This window comes from Pollachius pollachius (assembly GCF_949987615.1).
Source record: "Pollachius pollachius genome assembly, chromosome: 6".
In the NCBI taxonomy this organism is placed as follows: domain Eukaryota; kingdom Metazoa; phylum Chordata; class Actinopteri; order Gadiformes; family Gadidae; genus Pollachius; species Pollachius pollachius.
This window is the reverse complement of record NC_136939.1, coordinates 11,927,561-11,947,593: the sequence shown is the minus strand read 5'-3', so window position 1 is coordinate 11,947,593 and position 20,033 is coordinate 11,927,561. Positions and strand designations below refer to the sequence as shown.

The 20,033-nt window shown below is 41.1% G+C and overlaps 2 protein-coding genes across 2 annotated transcripts; both read right to left on the bottom strand.

Annotated features, from left to right (window-relative positions):
• Positions 1-2,318: 2,318 nt before the first annotated feature.
• On the bottom strand, positions 2,319-6,897 carry LOC307077156 (zona pellucida-like domain-containing protein 1; the record flags this gene model as incomplete). The annotated part of the gene is made up of 10 exons (XM_079738468.1): positions 2,319-2,443; positions 2,859-2,879; positions 3,111-3,219; positions 3,797-3,965; positions 4,071-4,154; positions 4,780-4,877; positions 5,351-5,423; positions 5,739-5,923; positions 6,039-6,259; positions 6,804-6,897. The coding sequence occupies 10 exons, from the start codon at positions 6,895-6,897 to the stop codon at positions 2,319-2,321; spliced, it is 1,179 nt and encodes a 392-aa protein (XP_079594594.1).
• A 4,099-nt stretch (positions 6,898-10,996) lies between these two features.
• On the bottom strand, positions 10,997-18,763 carry zpld1a (zona pellucida-like domain containing 1a; the record flags this gene model as incomplete). The annotated part of the gene is made up of 10 exons (XM_079738584.1): positions 18,652-18,763; positions 17,904-18,124; positions 16,774-16,955; positions 16,354-16,426; positions 15,721-15,818; positions 14,165-14,245; positions 13,691-13,862; positions 12,886-12,991; positions 11,604-11,633; positions 10,997-11,172 (listed from the first exon to the last, which is right to left on the bottom strand). Exons 1-10 carry the CDS (start codon positions 18,755-18,757, stop codon positions 10,997-10,999), a joined length of 1,245 nt encoding a protein of 414 aa, XP_079594710.1. The 5' UTR covers positions 18,758-18,763.
• Between the last annotated feature and the right edge of the window lie 1,270 nt (positions 18,764-20,033).

The window sequence follows — 20,033 nt, the reverse complement described above, 5'->3', positions numbered from 1 at the left end:
TACAATTTTTCTGAAGAACTTCATGTTGAGTTTCACCTATATCCTCTATTTTTCTTTGTTATTAAAAATATGTGTTTTTCTACATTAAGCATTCCATTCTGAAGGCCGTGTTTGTATTATCAGATCACTTAACCGTTTTCCATCCTGCCTTCACATATAAAGTGTATTCACGGCTCATTATGTTATCTCAAGAGCGGTTTACTTAGAAGTGAAGAATATCCAAGAACCCTGTAACCCCTGTTATAGACATTGTGTATACATAACACTGTATGGGTGTACAACGACATAACGACTTGATATGGCTGGCTACTATGTGTACATATAGAAGATACTGGAGAGCATGCTGTATGATCAGGACCACAAAAGGAACTCAGGCTCTTTATTTACCAAGTAGGCTTACTGTTGAATAACTGTAACCCACTAAGTCATGTCATCGGGACATCGGCTATACTATGACAGCAATTATAGTGATAAACTATAGTGTATCACAGATTATTCTGTGATTCAAGTTTGATGTTGGTTGTTGTGATTGCTTCATAAAGGGAAAAACTTGAGCAGGGACTCAGCTCTTACAACCAAACACCAGCACCAAATTATTTCGAATTGGCCAAAATTGATGGGACAGTTTGTCATTAAGAAACATCATCCAACAGCAGCCAATAATCATGGGACGCTGGCTCAATGTTGTTTTTTCATTTTTCATGTTTCATCGAGCAGTGTAGAAGGTCCTTTAGCATCGTCTCAAGCATGGTAAGTCTTCACCGTGCACTGCACAGGGATAAACAAGGAATAAAAAAAAATCCCCAGAAGCCTTCTATTTCCAGAAACAGTTTTTGTCTTGATTCATTGTCAAGGATATTTTGAGCTTGTCCAGACCTTGTTCTTTCTTTCTTTCTTTCTTTCTTTCTTTCTTTCTTTCTTTCTTTCTTTCTTTCTTTCTTTCTTTCTTTCTTTCTCTCTTTCTTTCTTTCTTTCTCTATTGTCCTGTAAGTGTTCCAAAGATTGGGTTTGTATGACCACAAAATGTGTATAGAAAGTGAGTGAGGGTATGGTTTCAGGGATATGCAAACCTTCTTTTGTATGAACAGGCCTGTGGTAAAACTAGATGTGCGCTCAGTGCAAGGGTACCTCATCTGACATTTAACAGGGCTACGCACAAACAGTAGCGGAGCAAGGAGCTGTGATTGTTTATCACTATCTTTAAACCGATACTGCCAATGAACCCTTTTGTACCAAGAGCACATCATTGTACACATGACTTTTGCGAAAATGATACGAAAGCCACCAAGTTGCTGAGTTTTTGTGTTTATTAATTAATTATTGCTGGCTTGCATCACTGCATTCATTGGCAGTAATCTAAATTACACACTCAGTGCCACTTCTGCTGCTGCTTGAAACCCTGTTTCTTTCTTCCATGTGTGCTTTGCCACTTGTACTTCCACCGACAGCATCATCTCAGTCTGATTATATGGTATAACCACAGAGATGAATTACAATGCTTTAATATTGTATTTAAGTATAGTGTGGTCTATTCGAAAAAAAGCTCTTAACATGGAGTACTTGAAAACATACCTGCATTATTTACAGTTATACAACTACAAATGATTATTAATGAGCATAAACATGCATACATGTGAAAATGCCTACACATACATATCAACATAGATAGTCAGGAGGGAGATAACTGAGGTAATAGCTTAAAATAAAAATGCTAAGGTATTGAAATGTTACTTTGTTTGGCTTTGCTAACTAATGGCTTGCGACATTGTGGAGTGTACATTCTAAAAAAGAGCAAGTCATGTGTTCCATTCTACTGGGTACTTTCTTATGCATAGTGCTGATTATTTCTCCGGCTATCCAAACCATTTGTATCAATATGGCAGTAAAATATAGATGTGCGATAAAAAACGAAATCCAAATATATAAACTCATAAATGTAACCAATTTCTGGAACCTTCATTCTCCACATCCTTTCATCCGTGAAACTAAGTTTTCGGTTTTGATTTCACTTGCTTTACAAAATGGCTGCAGACACAGCTATGATTAGAAAATAAAACCTTCGAAGAAATCACCCTTATACACTAGTCTATGCTTTGTCCTGTCAAAGTAGAAAGCACAATAGTGCATTCCCACACAGGCTTATCCTAAATATTTGCATCATCCTACTACCAAAATAATCTAATTGTATATTATGTTATTGGGTGAAAAACGGATCTATTTAAATTGAATTCCGCATCCAGTTACCCCTCCCAGCTTGAGTGTAGAACCAAGTTGGAACCAAGATGGCCGCTATAGGAGCAATAGGACAAGCAACCCCTTTAAAGGTGTTTGGCCCTCTTGTAGACGAGGAATGCCATGCCACCAACCATAACGACCACAGCAGCCAGGACGCCCACAGCAATTCCCAGTCCCGTTGTGGAGCTGGAATTCCCACCTGAAAGAGCTGTTCACAATACAAGAGAACAAGGTCGCTTGGGTTGTCTTGGGATTGATTATTTCAAAAGCTGCTCGCCACTCCAATCCCGTAGGACCAGTTTTGTGAATACGATTGGCCTACCACACTGAAACCTGCACTGTGGAATTATTATTGTCATTTTTACATTTTTTTCAAGATTTAATTTGCCAACTTTCTTTTTTCTACGGACCAAATTGATTTAGAGACAAATAGCAATGGCTGGGTAGATTAAGCTGTGGGTGTTTGGGATTTACTGTTAGAAGACAGGTGTGATTTTTAATAGCTTTGAACAAGGGATGGCTGCTGTGCAGCTGAACATGTTGCAAAGTGCCGAATAGTTATTTAACATACACCCTCAGGCAATGTGTATGTATCGTGGTAATGCCTAAGTTGAGAGTCTTACCTTCCTCTTTGGATGTGACAACTAAAGGAACAAAAGAACATTTGATTAGTTTAGTATTTATCATAGAGTTTATAATACGAATAAAATAAGAGCTATCCTTTGTAGCAAGTGGTTATGAAAAAAAAACAATCAGAGCGAATCCGGCTTGGCGTTTCAAATACAATCTCTCAGATGTGCTTGCAGTGATGACATCAAACAAATACGAATGATTTTCTATGCCTATGTGGCTGAAGTGTGAACAGACAGATTTACCATTCTCAGCTCTTGTAACAATGGGATTTGCTGATGTGAGGGTGGTGGAATTTGTAACTCCATCGTCAGCAATATTATTGACATCTCTTTTTCTCCTTTCGCCACACTCCTGTTAATGAAAATCACAACACAACACATCAGTTTCACAGGTACACACAGTCAGAGGCACTTCGAGAGTCTTAAACACCAGCTTCAAGTTCAAGTTCCAAAACAACGTGATAACTGGGAACAAATCAATGGCTTCTCAGAGAACAAAATGGACTGCAAACACATTTAGCAGAGCACATGGCTCCTGTTATATGGTTACCTACCCAAATTGTTGGAGCCAACCCTGACTAAACGAAACAACCTTACCCAGAAACTGAACCCCTGTCCAGTCCTCTATATCTGAATAATAATAATAATAATAATGTCGCCACTGAATGTTGAATGCTATGCATACAATGATAATCTGTTCGGAAAATAGCTAGCTAAATTTGTGGTGAAGTGCATTTAGCTCAATCAATTGACTATTCATGCCGGGGGACTTGTGTGCAAGGTGCTGCGGGGATCAGCAGGGGGTTATGGTTTGATGCCAATTAGTACTGTGTTGTACACACATGATTCCCTGAACTATCTGCGCAAGAGGACGGAGATTAATAGACAATCATCATCATCCATGGCTTCGATCAATCCAATCGACAAACCTTGAATTTGCTACAGGTGCTAATCCCGCACAGTCTGGTGATGCAGTGCAAATAGTAGGTGGACACGGTCTGGTTCTGCTGCTCGATGAAGCGGAACGCGGGGAAGGAGAAGCGAGCATTTTGGTTGTCGCCGTTCATCAGCATGGTCGTGAACTGGTCACTAGAGCACCTGGACTCACACAAAAAAAGGATTAAAAAAACAAAGAAATAAGATAGATATCTGTATTTCGAACTTTGAAACGTCCTTCCTCCAGAAGAGTGTTGAGGGACTTACGAAGAGACAAAGAGGTTGAAGATGCTGGTGTCAGTGGGGTTAGAAGCGGTGGAGGCGTAGCAACGGTCCAGGAGGACGTTGTACCTGATCAGACACAGTAAAGAAGGGGTTATATTATATCAATGGCTGCAGGCCTCAAAATATCAGTTAACATCTGTGTCAATGCAATGATTCTGTCCTTAGGCGTCTGCTCTCGTGAAACACTTATTATTTACGGTTGCTAAATTCTGAGTGGCAATCAGAATTAATAATACATATTACAGAAGTAATTTATATAATTCATTTAATTTATGAAGCACTTTTCATTTGGATGCTACAAAAATTGTGTAGCTGTTCTACACAACATGGTCTTCAGGCCTTTATGGGGTTAAAATCGTCCAGGGTATGTGTTTTCCTCCAATGGTCAGGGAGGGAATTTTATCGAAAACGGGAGGCAGCACACAGCTGGGGTTAAGAAGATACAGGCCATTGCCAGACTGAACACTGCACCACTGTGGGAGGTCATTTGGGGAGTTACGAGTTCCTTCATGTAGGGTGGCGATGTGCCATGGATTGATTTCAATTTCTGGTGAAGGGTTTTTGAATAAATCACAGAAAGAAATGGGGAGCCAGTACAGTGATGCAATTTGAGTAATAATTGCATTTATGTAGACTGCTGTTCCTGTGGTCTGGTGATAGTGTTTGACACGGCTTGAATTTAGTTTCTTACTGTGCGGTCAGGTTAGTTGCCACGACCTGAACATACACTATGGTCCTCAGCTCTATACCTTCCAGTGGTATGATGAGTGGGGTGGTGTAGTTGATATCCTGTTCACACAAAATATATATTTTTTAAATTGTTTTTTACTTTGTTGAAAATACATTCCTTTTTTTGTGAATTGGTAGGACAGCAGGACATATTATTTTTTTTCAGTGTGGGAGTGTGTGTGGCTGATGGCTGGTTTAAGCAGCCTCACCCAGTCCCAGAGTCAGACTCGGCCAGGTGCGGCTGCTTGAACCAGCCATCATCCACACACACTCCCCCATTCAGCAGCATAGCCCAACGTTTATTAATTGAAAATGAACTAATCTGTCAACGTGACAAATAAAGATAAAGGCATGAGCTGCCCCTACTCAACTGCAAAATAATACGCTTGAAAACAAAACAACTAAATATGTATTTTCTTCATTTGACATTACTTTCTCTTTGTGTTGTTTTAATACGACTTAGATAGCAGGAAATGCAATGGCGTTGCTGACAGTTAAACAAGATATGTGTAACCACAGTATTATGAACTCACGCTGTAGAGCTCCATTTTCAGAGTACTGATGAAGCTCCCATTGTTGTCCGTCACTGCAATGGATGAGGTCGCCCTAAAAACAATTGTGTCAGATTGCAGGTGTGTTTATGTGTGGGTGGGTGGATAGGCTGATGCACGCATGCATGCATGCATGCACGAACGCACACACAAACACACACACACACACGCCCACACACACGCACGGCCTGTGTGTATTGTACTCCATGGATACAATAGAGCATTACTTTTTTGTTTTGTACGTTTCAAATCACCATTTGGAAGTCTGCGAAGGGAAAATCTGATTATGACCCTTTGTGACACCTCAGCACTGAAAGTATGTCAAACATCCCTGGTGGTTGACTTCTCTAAGGGGACCAGAGGCACTTACACATCCAAACGGGTGTTGTTGATGAGGTACTCCAAAGGGTAAGAGCAGGAGAAGTAGTACTTCAGCTCTGCGTTGTACGTGACCGTCCCCGTGGTGACGTCGTGGGACCTCACCATGCCGCTGATGTTCACCCTCTCGATGTTGGAGAAGTCCGAGAAGACGCCCGTCCCGACCGCGCTGGTGGTCTGACAAAGGGCCACATAATAAGTCACATGACAGGACGTGTCAAAATAAAAGCCACCCCATCTGCCGATTCCTTAAGAGGTTTACAAAGCACACAGGATCTTTCCATCAACTCACCTTGAAGACGCTCCCACAGGAGTCGGTGGCATTGAGCGGGAACTCAAAGCGTATGACTGGTGGGGTTACGCTCTCGTCCATGGTGCCCTTGCACTGCGGGTCGTCTGACAATTTGTTTAGGATGAGCAGAGATTCATTGTAGCCGGTGAAGACCACCGGGCAGAGAAGGATGGCCAGGGAAATTGTAGATGTGCCACATTCCACTGAGATGTCATTGTATTCTGTGGGGGATAAGTAGAGCCGGCTTGTTATGCTGCCATTATGTCTGCCCATTATCATGGCGGCCCCCTATTTCAGTTTTCCCTTGCCCTATAGAAGGTTTAAGGTTAGATGTGGGGTATGGTATTGCCGGTGAAGCCCTTTGGGACTGTACAGGATTGAGCAAAGAGATGGTAAGGGCTTCAGAAATAAGTCAAGGATAAGCTTGGCATCTCAGGTATTGGAAAGCTTCACTTCAAAATGAAAGTTCAACTTGCATCTGATTATCATGTGTAAAATAAGAAAATCGAAAAAGATTGCTACTTAGATAAGACAAGTACACAAAACAAATCCAAACAAATATTCCTATTTTAAGAACTCTTGGAGGTGACATCTGAGGTGCTTTAGGTAAGGTTTCCATATGTTTCCATATTAATAACAATATACAAATAACAATATACAGAATACAGAAGAACATCTTCTTAGAAACCTCTCTCAAACAAGATGATACAAGTCTGCTACTGTTATGATAATATAATGTATGATCATATAAAGTAAGTAGCCTACCTGGACTTCTATAAGTATCTCCACAGTCAGACAATACCAATTGATGGCTTTTGAGTACCATAGAGCCCAAGAGTAGACAGATGAAAAGGTACATTCTTGGTTCGTTGTTGAATTTCTTTTTATAGTTTGCTATCTTTTTGTCCGTTTTTTTAAGTCTCAATTACATCACAAGAGAACCAGCAAAATAAAATTTCAGGAAAAAAATATTTGTAGATACCTCGGTCAACAGGCTATAGTAACTGTGACACTCGTGACTTAGCTCTACTGCCAGTCTGAGTCTTTCAACATTATATGTGAGTGGTGGAAGTACATTCATAATGGGGGGGTGGAGTCATTGTCAATGTAGTCTGGCGTATCCCCCTTGTGTTGTTTGTTTCATTGTTTGAAAACCTCCATTGTATTTGCAGAAGCATGGACCATACCCTTAAGGCAAAACTTATGAAACCAAACTCACTTCTAAACTGCGTCTTCGGTTTAGAAGGTGAATCAATGGATCACTTCCTTTTGTGGTTGGCCTTCAAATGGAGATTTCATACGTACATACGACCCTTCAATTACTTAGCAAAAAGTCCCTGGAGATGTTACACAATACTTTGGAGGTCCTTTCAGTTGACTATGTGTCTTGGCAAAAACCCAAGTTCATTCATAATACCCTTAACTTTTCCTGACCTAAGGGACAGAAATAGCACCAAATAAGGGTATTCCAATAATTACATTGTGAGAAAAGGTACACTAGAAGCTGAGCCTACAGATAGTGCTCATGAAATGTCAAACACTTAACACATTGGCATTTGCATAGTGCAAAAGGTGGCAGGATACACACTTGCCGTTTGACTTTTAATGTCTTCTAGTTAGAAATGAAGAATGGGTGTAGCTATTTTGATTTAAGACCCTTTAATTTGTGACCTTTCCGTTAAACAGAGGAAATGGATATATTAAAAGTGTGTGTCTGTGTGTGTGTCTCTGTGTGCTTGTTTGTATGACTGTGTCTATGTTTGTGTCTGTGTGCCTGTGTATGAATATATTACATGGCTGTTGCTACAAACATAGATTCTAGCTGGAGAAAGCCTGCATTACTCGAGTAAGCTCACAATTGAGTAAACAGTTAAGGCCAATGTGTGTACACTAAAATTTCTGCTCAGTGGGTGAATTCCAATAGGAACCAGACAAATTGCTCAACTGGAATGAATGTTTATGGAATTTTGAGTGCAGGCAAAGACAAAGACATTTAAATAGACAAAAAAAGGCCACGGATTGTAATGTCCGTTGAATTATACCAACGCTCATTCCAACAGACATCACAATATAAGTTAAATTGCTTCTTATCTCGAACCCATGGTTATTTTGCTAGTGTAACCTAACAGCTGCAATTCCCATTTCAAGTTAATATTTGTAATACTATACTGTTATCGAGCCTATAGTGTACATGACTATCAGGTTGAAACAGATTGAAAGACGAAAGGCTCTCAAAGGCTGTTTTTTCAAAGGCTGGCATTTGTACGCTTCATTTACACAAAGTTGTAGCTGTTAAGTTAGAGCAGGTGGGGTCGATCGCCACAGGATGTAAATGGTTGGCAGATGATTTTAAATATTGTTTAATTATTAAATAACCGTTAAGTTAGGTAACTTCATTCTTAGGGAATGAAGTTACCTAAGAAACTAAAATAAATAAGTATAACAACAAAAGAAAGACATTGAATAGGTGCACAATCTATGGAGCATCAGGGAAGTTGCTAAGCCAAAACCTTTGCTCTGGTGGAGAATTTGAATTGTGAGTTGATTGGCAATGGTCTGCAAGCCTTCAGTGAGGCATTTGGCTGATCATCTTTCCTAAAGTCCAATCCCACCTGTTTATATCTTTTAATGGGTTGTTAATTGATTTTGCACTAAAGTTCCTTTGAGGTAAAGAACTTTTTAAAACTAATTCCTGACCATTATTTTCATTAACATTCTAAATGCATCGGCTTGCATGTCTATCCACTAGTTCAACTTTGCTTTAAAATCCCATCCTGTAAAATGAACTTCAGATTCAAGAGACAAAACAATGTTGCACAATGGTAACTGGTATCTAGTAACCAATGGGTATCAAGTTGTCCGAGTTTCTCGCACCCTCTTCATTGCTTGATATAGCGAGAAACACCTCATCAAACAGGTGGCTCATCTTTCATGATAAGGTTAATGACATGAAAAACATCCTTCCCCTTGGGTGTAACCAACAGAATGTTTCTGGTACAGCGCCTGTCAACTGGTCAACACAACAGCAATACCACGCCTACATCAAAGCCTTCGGTCAAATAAATAAGTCCTCTTCTAACCTCTTCTCCTTGAGGTTGATGGAAAACATCATGAGGTCAAGGAAAGATGGGAAGGAGGATTCTTAAGAGCTTAGGAAAATACAACTGCGGTGCCAAGAGAATCCAACTGCACCTCCATTGTGCGACGGCGGCTGTTATGTACTTGGGCCTTGTCCGTCACAAAGAAGAAGATTAAACGTCCTCCCTGGACTCTGGATCACTCAAAATTCTATGTTTTTATTGAAAGAACATCACCCGTTACATAACATAACAGATAACATAAAAGCCCAGATGTCTACACAACCCAAAGGCATTTATTCAAACAACATGAAAGCTGACTGGTTTCAGGGGGAAGTTAGCAGCCTCAATTTCAATCACAATGAAAACAATATTAAACGTTGCAGTGAACGTTGTGATCAAATCGCATATTATTTCAGTAACAACCTTAAAATGTTGCATTTGCAACACAAAAAACAAACATCCATCTTTTTTGGCTGACAGCCACCACTTTTCCTTCCAATCAGGAGCGCTGTACCAGTGAACGCTCATATGGGTCGTTATTGGGTCATATTGACTCACAACCTATTCTCTAGTTTTATTTTGGAGAACAGGCTGATTTATACAGTTTGTTTTTCATGGGCAACAGAAAGGCTCAGAGAAGGTGTTATGGTTTTCTTGGTTTTTCAATCATTCTCCGAAAACGGTTGCTTTTATCCATAACAGCACGTCTTGTAACTATGAGAGATGGCAATCGCAACCTTAAATACTTCAACATTTGCTAGATGGAAGTCTGGTTGGCTTTATGATCCGGTTGAACCAAGGAAGGATTACTCAAGAAAATCAGGAAGCACAACAGAAGGAATCCACATCATTCTAGGCCCTGGTCTTACCAATTTTCTCTTTTTATTTAACTTGCTATATTGAAAACACACAAAACAACCACCACAATGTAAATGTGTCCAAGCAAACATTAATAGGATGTTTCAGAAAATGAAGGTCAGGTTTGATTGCTCAAACCCTTTCCCATGCTAATGTTGAAAAATAATAACCTGATGCAAGGAAGGAAGGAAGGTCCTTTCAAGTTATTGTGCGACTGGGCAAACTTTAATCTTAACTCCCAAGTACAATTGGAAACATTTGCAAATGCTTTGTACAACATGTCAGAAAGCAAAGTCCCTCAACATTGTATAATACAGATATAGAAGAGTGTCATTGGTCTACTAAGGTAGGACACATAGTACAATTGTCTCAAGCTAAAATTTAGCTACAACATCTTTGTATTAATAGATTAATCATCACAATACCTTCCTAATTATTTTCAAGAAATAAATTACAGACTCATTTTAATCATTATATTAATATGGTTTAAAAAGTGAACTCTAAGAAGCACCTCAAGCACATATGTATTTTCATTTTCCGTCACGTGAAATCCATACCTTAGGCACTTTATTCATCACGCGTTATCAAACAATCAAGGGAGAAACTGTATACACCTACTGTAATGTCCTTCCGTTGTGTGGCCCCTTTGTTATGGTTATGTTAGTTACACCAATCCCTACGTATAATAAGTAAATATAGATCCGATACCCTGCAAGTGAAAGCTGTTGAGCTGAGGTATTGACTTAAGTTAGGTAAACCTGTACAGTGCTTATACCCATGCAGAAAAACAGTTGGATTGGTCACAGTGCTGGCAAAACAACAAAAAATAGGTACACAGTACAATGCACATGTGGACGTCTTCTACAGTCCTAAACAGTTATTATTTCATCTAAATCAATATTAAAAACCACTCTTTAAACCACAACATGATGAAGCAGTGAGTGAGGCCGTATTGGATGGACAGTGTACCCCTGTAGCTCCGGTGTGTTTGGACTGCGGGGTCTCGATCAAGGCGCTTGCTCAGTTGAACGCAGGGTTTCGAGCCCCCGACACGATGCCGGCGGGAACGCTCTTGCCCCTGAGGAGGGTGAGCGACAGTACGAAGAAGCACACGCTCACCACGCCGAGGATGACCACGCCCGAGAGGAGGGCGCTGGTCACCGCGTTAATCCGGAACACAGGGGGGGTCAGCTGGCCTGGGGGGGCAACAGCAGCACACACACCACATACGTTCATTATAACGCCATGTTAGTATTGATGCCCGTCCATCCATCTCACACTAGTGCTTTGCTTTATATTCTACACAAGCTATTTGTTTGTAATCTGTGAGAGAGCTGGATACGGGGCACAGAATAGTATAGTGGCTTGCATGTCACCCACTCATAGCCGAAAGGTTCTATGCTCAAACCTCGATGTCTCTGGACTCTACCTGTAGGCCCTCACTGAGCAAGATGTCCTAACCCCTACCTGTTTATTAATGCAACGCATGTGAACAGAAAATCATGTGTCATTCACTTTGGATGAAACACGGTAATTCATATATTTGTAAATTATTAGAATTTGAACTACTTTGTACTATATCTTATTGATGAATGTAGTAAAGGGTACTCTCAACCGATTGTCTTACCCAGTTGGGAGTTGTTGGTGGGCGTTTCATCTGCGAAACAAAGAAAATACCATTAAAAGATCAACACAGACACTAGTTACTGGTTTGTTATACGATGCAAGCCAAGGGCCAGTGGATTGTATAACAGTATAGGAGTCACCACCACACCCATGGGCTGTCAGGGGAGAGGCGTGTACAGTCGGCTATCTTAGACACCTGAAAAATAGCTTTGTTAGACAATTCTCCAAACCTTCACATCGCTATACTCGACAGTGTTGAACAACATTTGAGGAATTGTTCAATATTTATCTGTGTTTCATGCTCTCATTTGCAGGCGAAAAAGCGGTTAAAAATCGACCTTGGTATGAATAAAAAAAAATTCGGATTATCGGCATACCAGTTTCATGATTTGTAATTATTTCATTGATGTGGGATACCCATAATGAACAATCACATTCAACGTGAAATAACCCGTACCTGTTAGCGATGAGCTATAGTTTTAGATTTCTGTATAAATATAAACAATTCATGAATCTATCAAAGAACACCTTGACACTTTCGTTGACTTTTCACCTTGACGATCATGTCATTTCGGAGGCCCCTACTGGCACCTTACACAGTACAGGCCACTGTAGTCACTGGAAATATTTACACACATTAAAAGGTTTTACTCAACCTTTTAATGTGTGTAAATATACCTGGCTAAATGTTATTTTTTTTCTCAAGAGCACTGAGGAATGAATTTCGATTTCTTTGTAGAAGTTGGGCTATAGGTATAAGGGGCTATTAATAATAATAATAATAATAATAATAATAATAATAATAATAATAATAATAATAATAATAATAACAATAACAATAATAATAATAATAATAATAATAAAAAAATAATAAAACATTTTATTTTAAAAGTGCCTTTCAAGGTACCTAAGGACACTGTACAAATAAAGTGCATATAGTCCATAAAAGTACATACATAGTCAATAACAGTCACACACATGATCAGATAACACTGACAATATGGACATAGTACACTCAGACAGGGACAAAAAAAGAGAGGTGTACAGGATGGACATGGACACAGGCTGGGTACATATAAAGGCATAAATGCAGAGGGAAAACACGCACTCAGGTACACTCAGAGGGGGGTACAGTCATGACATTTGCGAAAGAGTGCACAGAAGGTGTAGATATGAAAACTAGGAAAATAGGAAAAAATTAAATGAGATAGTGCAAGTAGAATCAGGAGGCGGAAAGGAAAGCTGAACTATTGGCAAAGGTAAAGGAAGATGTTCTATAGTACCACTGCGGGTGATGATTGGTCCTGCTGTAATCACTGCATTTCCAGAGGCTGAGGGAAGGGCCTCCTTCCCATCCAGGAGGTCCCTCTTTCTTCTACTTCCACAAATCTGTCATTTCAGGATATAATGTTATGTTCATCTGATATTATGCATATCATGTATAATGTACCAATACAGTTACCAATGTGTCTGATACAGAATACCAATATGTTACTCATTCAAAACACATATTTTTAAGTATACATTTGAATACAACAGAATTAAAATGAGGTGATAGCTCTTTGGAAGGGCATGATGCATTTGGAAGGGCACCAATGCACAGCCACCATTGAATGTTGTACGTCCTGGCAGTTGTACATTGCACTTATTCAAGGTACTTAATTGTGTAGCATCTACAGTAGCAGCTATCATTGCTTTACACGGGGAATGGGTTAGCCTAGCGATTGTAATACTTGCACTTGGTTCTATGAACCTTTTTACTGTACCGACAGCGATATATTGTTTCACTTCTTATGACAAATGTACTTATTGTAACAAATGCACTTATTGTAAGTCGCTTTGGATAAAAGCGTCTGCTAAATGCCCTAAATGTAAATGTAAATGTAAATGCATGAGCAGGTATCCAGTTTTCCATATTTTATTTCAGTATCTTCAAGAGAAACTTATTTTTCTGACTGCTTCAATAGTTGAACGGCCTCTCAAATGTTGTATTCATCATGTTCAGAAATGTAGTGCTTTCATGACAGTCGTGGCGAGCCATATAAGCCCACACTTTAAGCCTGAAATCCCTGCCGTTGTTAGCCTCACCGGCATTAGCATTGGGCAGTCGTCGGATCGGCACAGCTTGGTGACGCAGTGCAGGAAGACTGTTGACATCTTCTGGTTCTTGTGCTTGACAAAGCGGAACACCTCGAAGGCAAAGCGTCCCATTTGGCTTTTCCCATTCTCAAACACTGTGGTCTGGGGGTCCTTATCACAGCTGAGGTGAGAGAAAAAGAAAGGAGGAAGGAGACAGAAAAATAAATGGGCTGTCAATGATCACTAGTCATGAGCAACCTCTAGAAAATAAGTAATAGAACCCGACACACAGGGTCCAAAATTTAACTTTAACCCTTTCTACCGGCCAAGCAGTGTAACCCTAAATATTTTAACATCCATATGTGCAAACCTATCTGACAATGGCTGGTGTTAACTTTGAGTTAACTCAGATAATTTAAAGTTCCTCTGAGTTAATTACGATGAATAGAGTTAAATAGATTGAGAATGTTTGTTTGCAGTTACCTGAAGAAGAGGTCGTAGCGGAGATCGTCGTTGGGGTTCCCAGAGGGAGTGGTGTAACAGTAGTCCATCAGGACGTTCCATCTATTGAGGAGAAAGGGCCACACAACAGCCACATGTTAAGGTCTTGACCTGAGTCACGTCATGAGCTGGACTACAGGTACAGACAACCAGATAGAAAAAAGCACTTGAAACCCTTCTTCTGGAAGCCACCCCAAAAAGAACAACTGTCATTTGGCCAATTATTGAGTCGCTTCCAAAAAACGCTAAAAATGTGGAGACTATGACTCAAAGTGATAAAAAAGAGTCATAGCCACTTATTGTTTGTATGATGCTTACGTACAAATAAGAAAAGCTATTTCATAAGTGGCCTGTATCCGTCGAAAATAACGAAACATTATTAAGGCAATCCGGCCCAGTGCAGTTCTCGGGTAGACAAAATCAGAGACCCCATTAACACACCTAGCAACCAGTGTTTGCGTTAATAGCTCCATCATCACAGTTCATGTTCGTTCTCATCAGGCTATGTTTAGATCAACACATTTGAGACAATGACTCAGGGTTTATTTTACACATAATAAAAAATGAGGATGTCCTTAAAGTAGGTCATCATAATCCTATTGTGTGCTAGTTCATTGGGTTGCCTTACCACTTCATATTATTTTACCCAGTGTGAAGAACACACACGATAGGGAGTGGTTATCTATGTTATGAAGAGATATTGTGTGACTGGAATGAGTAATATGTGCTCCTTATAACTGTAAAGCGCCTTGGATTATTGAAAGGCGCTGTATAAAGCAATTGTATTATTTTCTTTATTATATGCTGGATTTAAAATATATAATAATTACAGATAAAAGACACATTTCTCGGGCCAAGGATACTGCACAGAAAGCCTTATACTCATTTTATGTCTTCATAAAAGGGATAGGATGGGGGAGTCAATTCGAACTTGGGTTCAATGCAAGGGGGTTTTCTAGAGCAAATACATTAGATACTGATATTGTATTGACTGAGACTGTCAATACCAATATTCCCTGCCAATATGTAACATTGTTAAAACTCATTTGCAAACAAATTCATAAAAATTAAATACGATAATAATTAAAGGAGAGCGTCCAACCTAATCTTTCATCAAGCAGTCCTACTATGTTAAAGCAGAACTTCTGGGGGGATACGGCACAAAGCCTGGGCCTAAGACCAAAACTGCAAGGGGCGGAGTTACACCTTGATTCCTGTTTCGTCATGTTGATATTGTACCAAAGAAAACTTAATTCGCCAGTAAATTGAGTTTTCAGTAGGAATTCTCATCATTGTATTAGTTTAGTGGCCTGTCTACACGGTGTTGATTTGAAACCATAGGCATTTTTCTTACAGTTTACTTCCTCCACCAACTTGATTGGTCGAAACAAATATTAAAACAAGGAAAGTGAAACGCTACATTCACCCAAATTTGAGGTCTTCAGCCATTTGTGAGAATAGATTAGAACCCTATTCTGAACCCCTGTTCAATTCAGTTGTATTAAATGGAAAAGTGTAGACCAGTGTTTGTGAAATACCTTCTGTCGAGGTTAGAGGCTCTCACAGCTGCAAACACACGTGTCTTCAGTGTGAGTCCCGCCATTGGGATGGACAGCTGCTGAACGTACGTCGAGTCCTGAAGAACGCCACAACAGTAAAGGTTCATTCAGCTGTAATGGTTTTATCCTCTCTCTCGCTTTCTGTCTCTTTCCTTTCCCATTTTCACCCCTGTGCAAAGATAAATCGGTGCATATCTACTCCATCAAAATAGAGTATCTAGTCGCCATTGAGTCTTGTTCACGGGCCACCAGTTGAATGGACTCAAGCGGACCAATGAGGTTGCAGTTAGCTCTGAATACAGGATGATTCAGGTTAAAACTGCGGCCATTAAGGGATTAGAGGCAATTTGTCCTCCGCTTTAGAAAGTATACAAAAGGATTACGGATTCTATGAATAAAACGCCTCAACGCCTCAACGCCCTATATAAATGCCATTTTATTTATACAGCAATACATTTTCATTCAAACCCTGACAATAATAGAATATTATAAAAACAACCGACGATTAGGTCCAAACCTACAATAAACCAGCGAAATATGTTTGAATACCTCCACTTTTACCAACTAAGCATTCATAGTTTACCTTCATGGTCAGTGTGGTGTGGAACTTACGTTGTACAGCATCAGGTTCAAGGTGCTGATGAAGGTACCATTGCTTTCCTTCACGGAGATGGCTGCGGCTGACCTTTGTGACAAAAGAGCAGAGCTTTGTTGAGCTGAACGACAACTGAGAGCTGGAACACCAATCAAGGACATTTCGGTGTCAGTTTTTGCTGAAAGAGGATTTGAGTCAAGCCGGGGAAGAAGTTCCTCATTCTGTAAGTCATGAATCAATAGTCAGGAATTTGCCAGTAAACATTGATCTACAGCAATCCCGTTTTCATTGTCCCGTATGTTTCATCTCTCCTAATTATCTTGAGTTAAACATTTGTAGCAAGCATACGATTGTTTGCATACCTTTTTTCCAAAGGCACAATGTAACATTGAGCCTTTTAGTTGAAACAAGCAATGTGTTGTTTGTGTGTAACTCACGAGGCCAGCTGAGTGTTGTTGACCAGGTACTCTAGAGGGTAGCTGCAGCTGAACTTGTAAAGCAAGCCGGGCAGGTAACTGACGATGGTGGGGGGGTCCGGCGTGTCGATGTACCCGGAGACGTTGCCGATCTGCACCAGCGACAGGTTCCCATAGGCGTTGGGCCCCTGACCTGTGGAGACCTGCGGTGAAGCCAGAGGACACTCAGCTTTTCAATGATGTACCCCCCCTCCGCAATACTGCCGGGGGGATTGCATCGTACCATTCTGGAATACTAATGCACTGTGCCACGGTGCGAATCCCCAATCCCCCGTCTCTCCCTGTCTGTCCTCTGATGCCAGAGAAAGTTTGGAAACCCTGCCCGACTCATGACTGTAAATGATAGGAGCAGAGGTGGAACAAAGAGCTAATGCAATCAAACACACTCTGTGCTGGGAAATCAAAGGCTTTCAGGTAGAAAGTAGGGGCCACCATAACAGGCCGCCGGTTCCATCCATTCAACGATAAACCTATTTTTTGTAGCCTCGGTGCTGCTTGAAAAAAATATTTTAATCATATACAATTTCAGGATTTGCCAAATGCTGTACGGCGGACAATAGCCTTGTTATTTTTGATTAATCATAATCAATCAACCCAAAACCTGATTCAAGGTTTTTTGTGAACCGTAGAACATTTGTTAACAAAGAACAAAATATGTGTAATGGGGGTAAAGGAACTGACCTAGGATTGACCATCGGTATTGAAGTGGCAAAGCAACACAGTATATCCTCTTAATATTAACATAGTATTTTGAATTTCGTATTTGATTCATTATGTGGATGGAATAGGCCACATGGAATAGGCCTACTAATGTTCAGTTCATTAATCTGTTTGATGTTGCTTGGCTGTAAAAGTCTCTGAAAACCTTTTAACGTTACGTTGAACATAATCTTGATAAGCAAATCTTGATCTTTTATAAACTGAAACATCCCTTTAAGGGATTTTAGATCTAGCGTAGCTGAATCTGAAAACCCTTAAAATACTGTCACCCATTTTGTCTCTGTAAGTATTGACAGAGGAACTCACCCTTTAAAGCTGAATACTACACTGCTGTTTCTATGACGATAAGAACCACGGCATTCTCTCCTTACCACCAGGGCGTTGCCGCAGGACTCCAGCGTCGCCAGGCTGATGCTAAAGAGCACTACGGTGGGGAAGGTGTTGTTGTTAATGAAGCCACGGCAGTGGGCGTCGCCGTGGCGACCATTGAGGGCCAGGTCCGTGTCGGTGTAGCCGGAGAAGAGGACGGGGCAGAAGTTGATCTTGAGCGTGATGGTCTGTACCCCGCAGTACACACTGATGTCCCTCTCAGCTGCCGGACACCGACACCGACACACACACACACACACACGCACGCACGCACGCACGCAAACACACACGCACACACACACACACACACACACACACAAAAACTGGCATCAGACCCAAAAGTTGCCCTTTTCTTTGTAATATATGATCTTCATTATGAATATTATCTTCTAGAAGCAAATGTGGAGTAGTTTGGACAGATTTTGGTAATGGTGATAAATAGTTTGTATAATGTGTCAAACTGTGGAAATACACTCCATTAAAATGTCATGTCAAATATCCATCATATTTACGAAAATGTAAATATGATGAATGTTGAGACATGATATCAATTGTATTTAATTGTGTTATAAAGTTGAAACTTTTAGGAAAAGCAACTTGCAATGAAGGTGAAAACTTTGCATTTGTGTCCAAAAAGTAATAAGTTGAATAAGCCCATTATTAAGATAGGTAGTAGTATATGCAGCTAACATATGAAGCTATTTAAATTGTCATTCATGATGGCTGCTTCTTAAGATAGGTATTTCTTACCAGGAAAGCGACTGTGGAAGTTGGCATCACAGTTGTATCCATTGAACTGACTTCCAACTGACAAGGCCTTGATAAACAGTAATAGAATCAACAGTATTTGCTCCATTTCAGCACCTGGAAGACAACAAGCACAAAAGGTGTTGAGAAGTATAACACAGAGGAGGTGAATGTCTGTCTAGACAAATTACGATATCGAAGTTGAAGATGACTTTGTTAAACTTTTCAAATAAACACCAAAAGAGAGGTAAAAGGTTGTTCTACTTCACATATCATCGACCTATACAAACATGAAATATAAACCAAAGGATGGCCTAACATAAAAAACTGATTCCCTATGAAGGAAACAACTCCACCAAACCATCGCCACCGACCCCATCCCCATCCTCATCATAAAAGGCATTTATCTGATCACAAATATCTGCATCGCATCGTGCCTCGCGCCATCCGGTCCAATGAAGGTGGTGTGGGAGACACTGGGCTTGGGTACAGTGCCGTCCTCGCTCCCCGTTCCCCGGGTACTCACCCTGAAGCCTGCCCCGCTTAGCGGTTCTCCATATGTCTGGGACTGCCACCGGTGGTCGAATGGCACGGCCAGCATCCCCGGTCGAAGACTAGAAAACGGCACTGAGGATCAGGTGAGGGGGGCGGTAAAGAGAGGGATCCCCACACATAAGAGGTTCATTATTTCAACGTGCCAGTGGTGGTGGGGGTATCGCTGGAGGGGGTCTTGGTTCGGGGGCTTTGGATTGTTGGGCGCTCATGGGAAGGGCCGCCGACAGGTTGAATTGTGTTTATACAAATCCCTTTCACGGCGGCAGGGAAACATGAGCAGCTTTTTGAAGTTTCCCACTCATATCCTTCTTGGCCCAATCTGCCCCTGTCCATTGCGCACAAATGGTCTAACGCCGTATGAGGTCCAGTAGCTGCGAGTGGAGGGTGGGGGGGGGGGGGAAGTGGAGGAGGGGGGGAATTATCTTTTCATCGCTTCAGTGGCTCCTGGCTTGCTGACTGAGCGGACCCCCCCCCCCCCCCACACACACACACACACAAACACACTCCCCCATTCCCTTCCTCCGTGCACCCTCCCCTCCCTTCGATGGGAGTTTTTTGGGGGGAGGAATGGTTGTGGGTGCAAAGCCCATAATCGCCGAGGCCAGTCTGTGGCGTAGGACACTACCCTGTGGTGACCCCCCCCCCCCCCCCCACACACACACACACACACACACACACGCACACACTTTGTGTCGGGCGATCCTCAGTCAACGCAGCAGCAGACCTGGCTAGACGTTACCCCTGAACCCCTCTCACACCTGCCTCCCCAACCCCACTGATAACCACAACCCCACTGACCCCCATGTCCCGAGAGAATCCCAGCAAGAGGA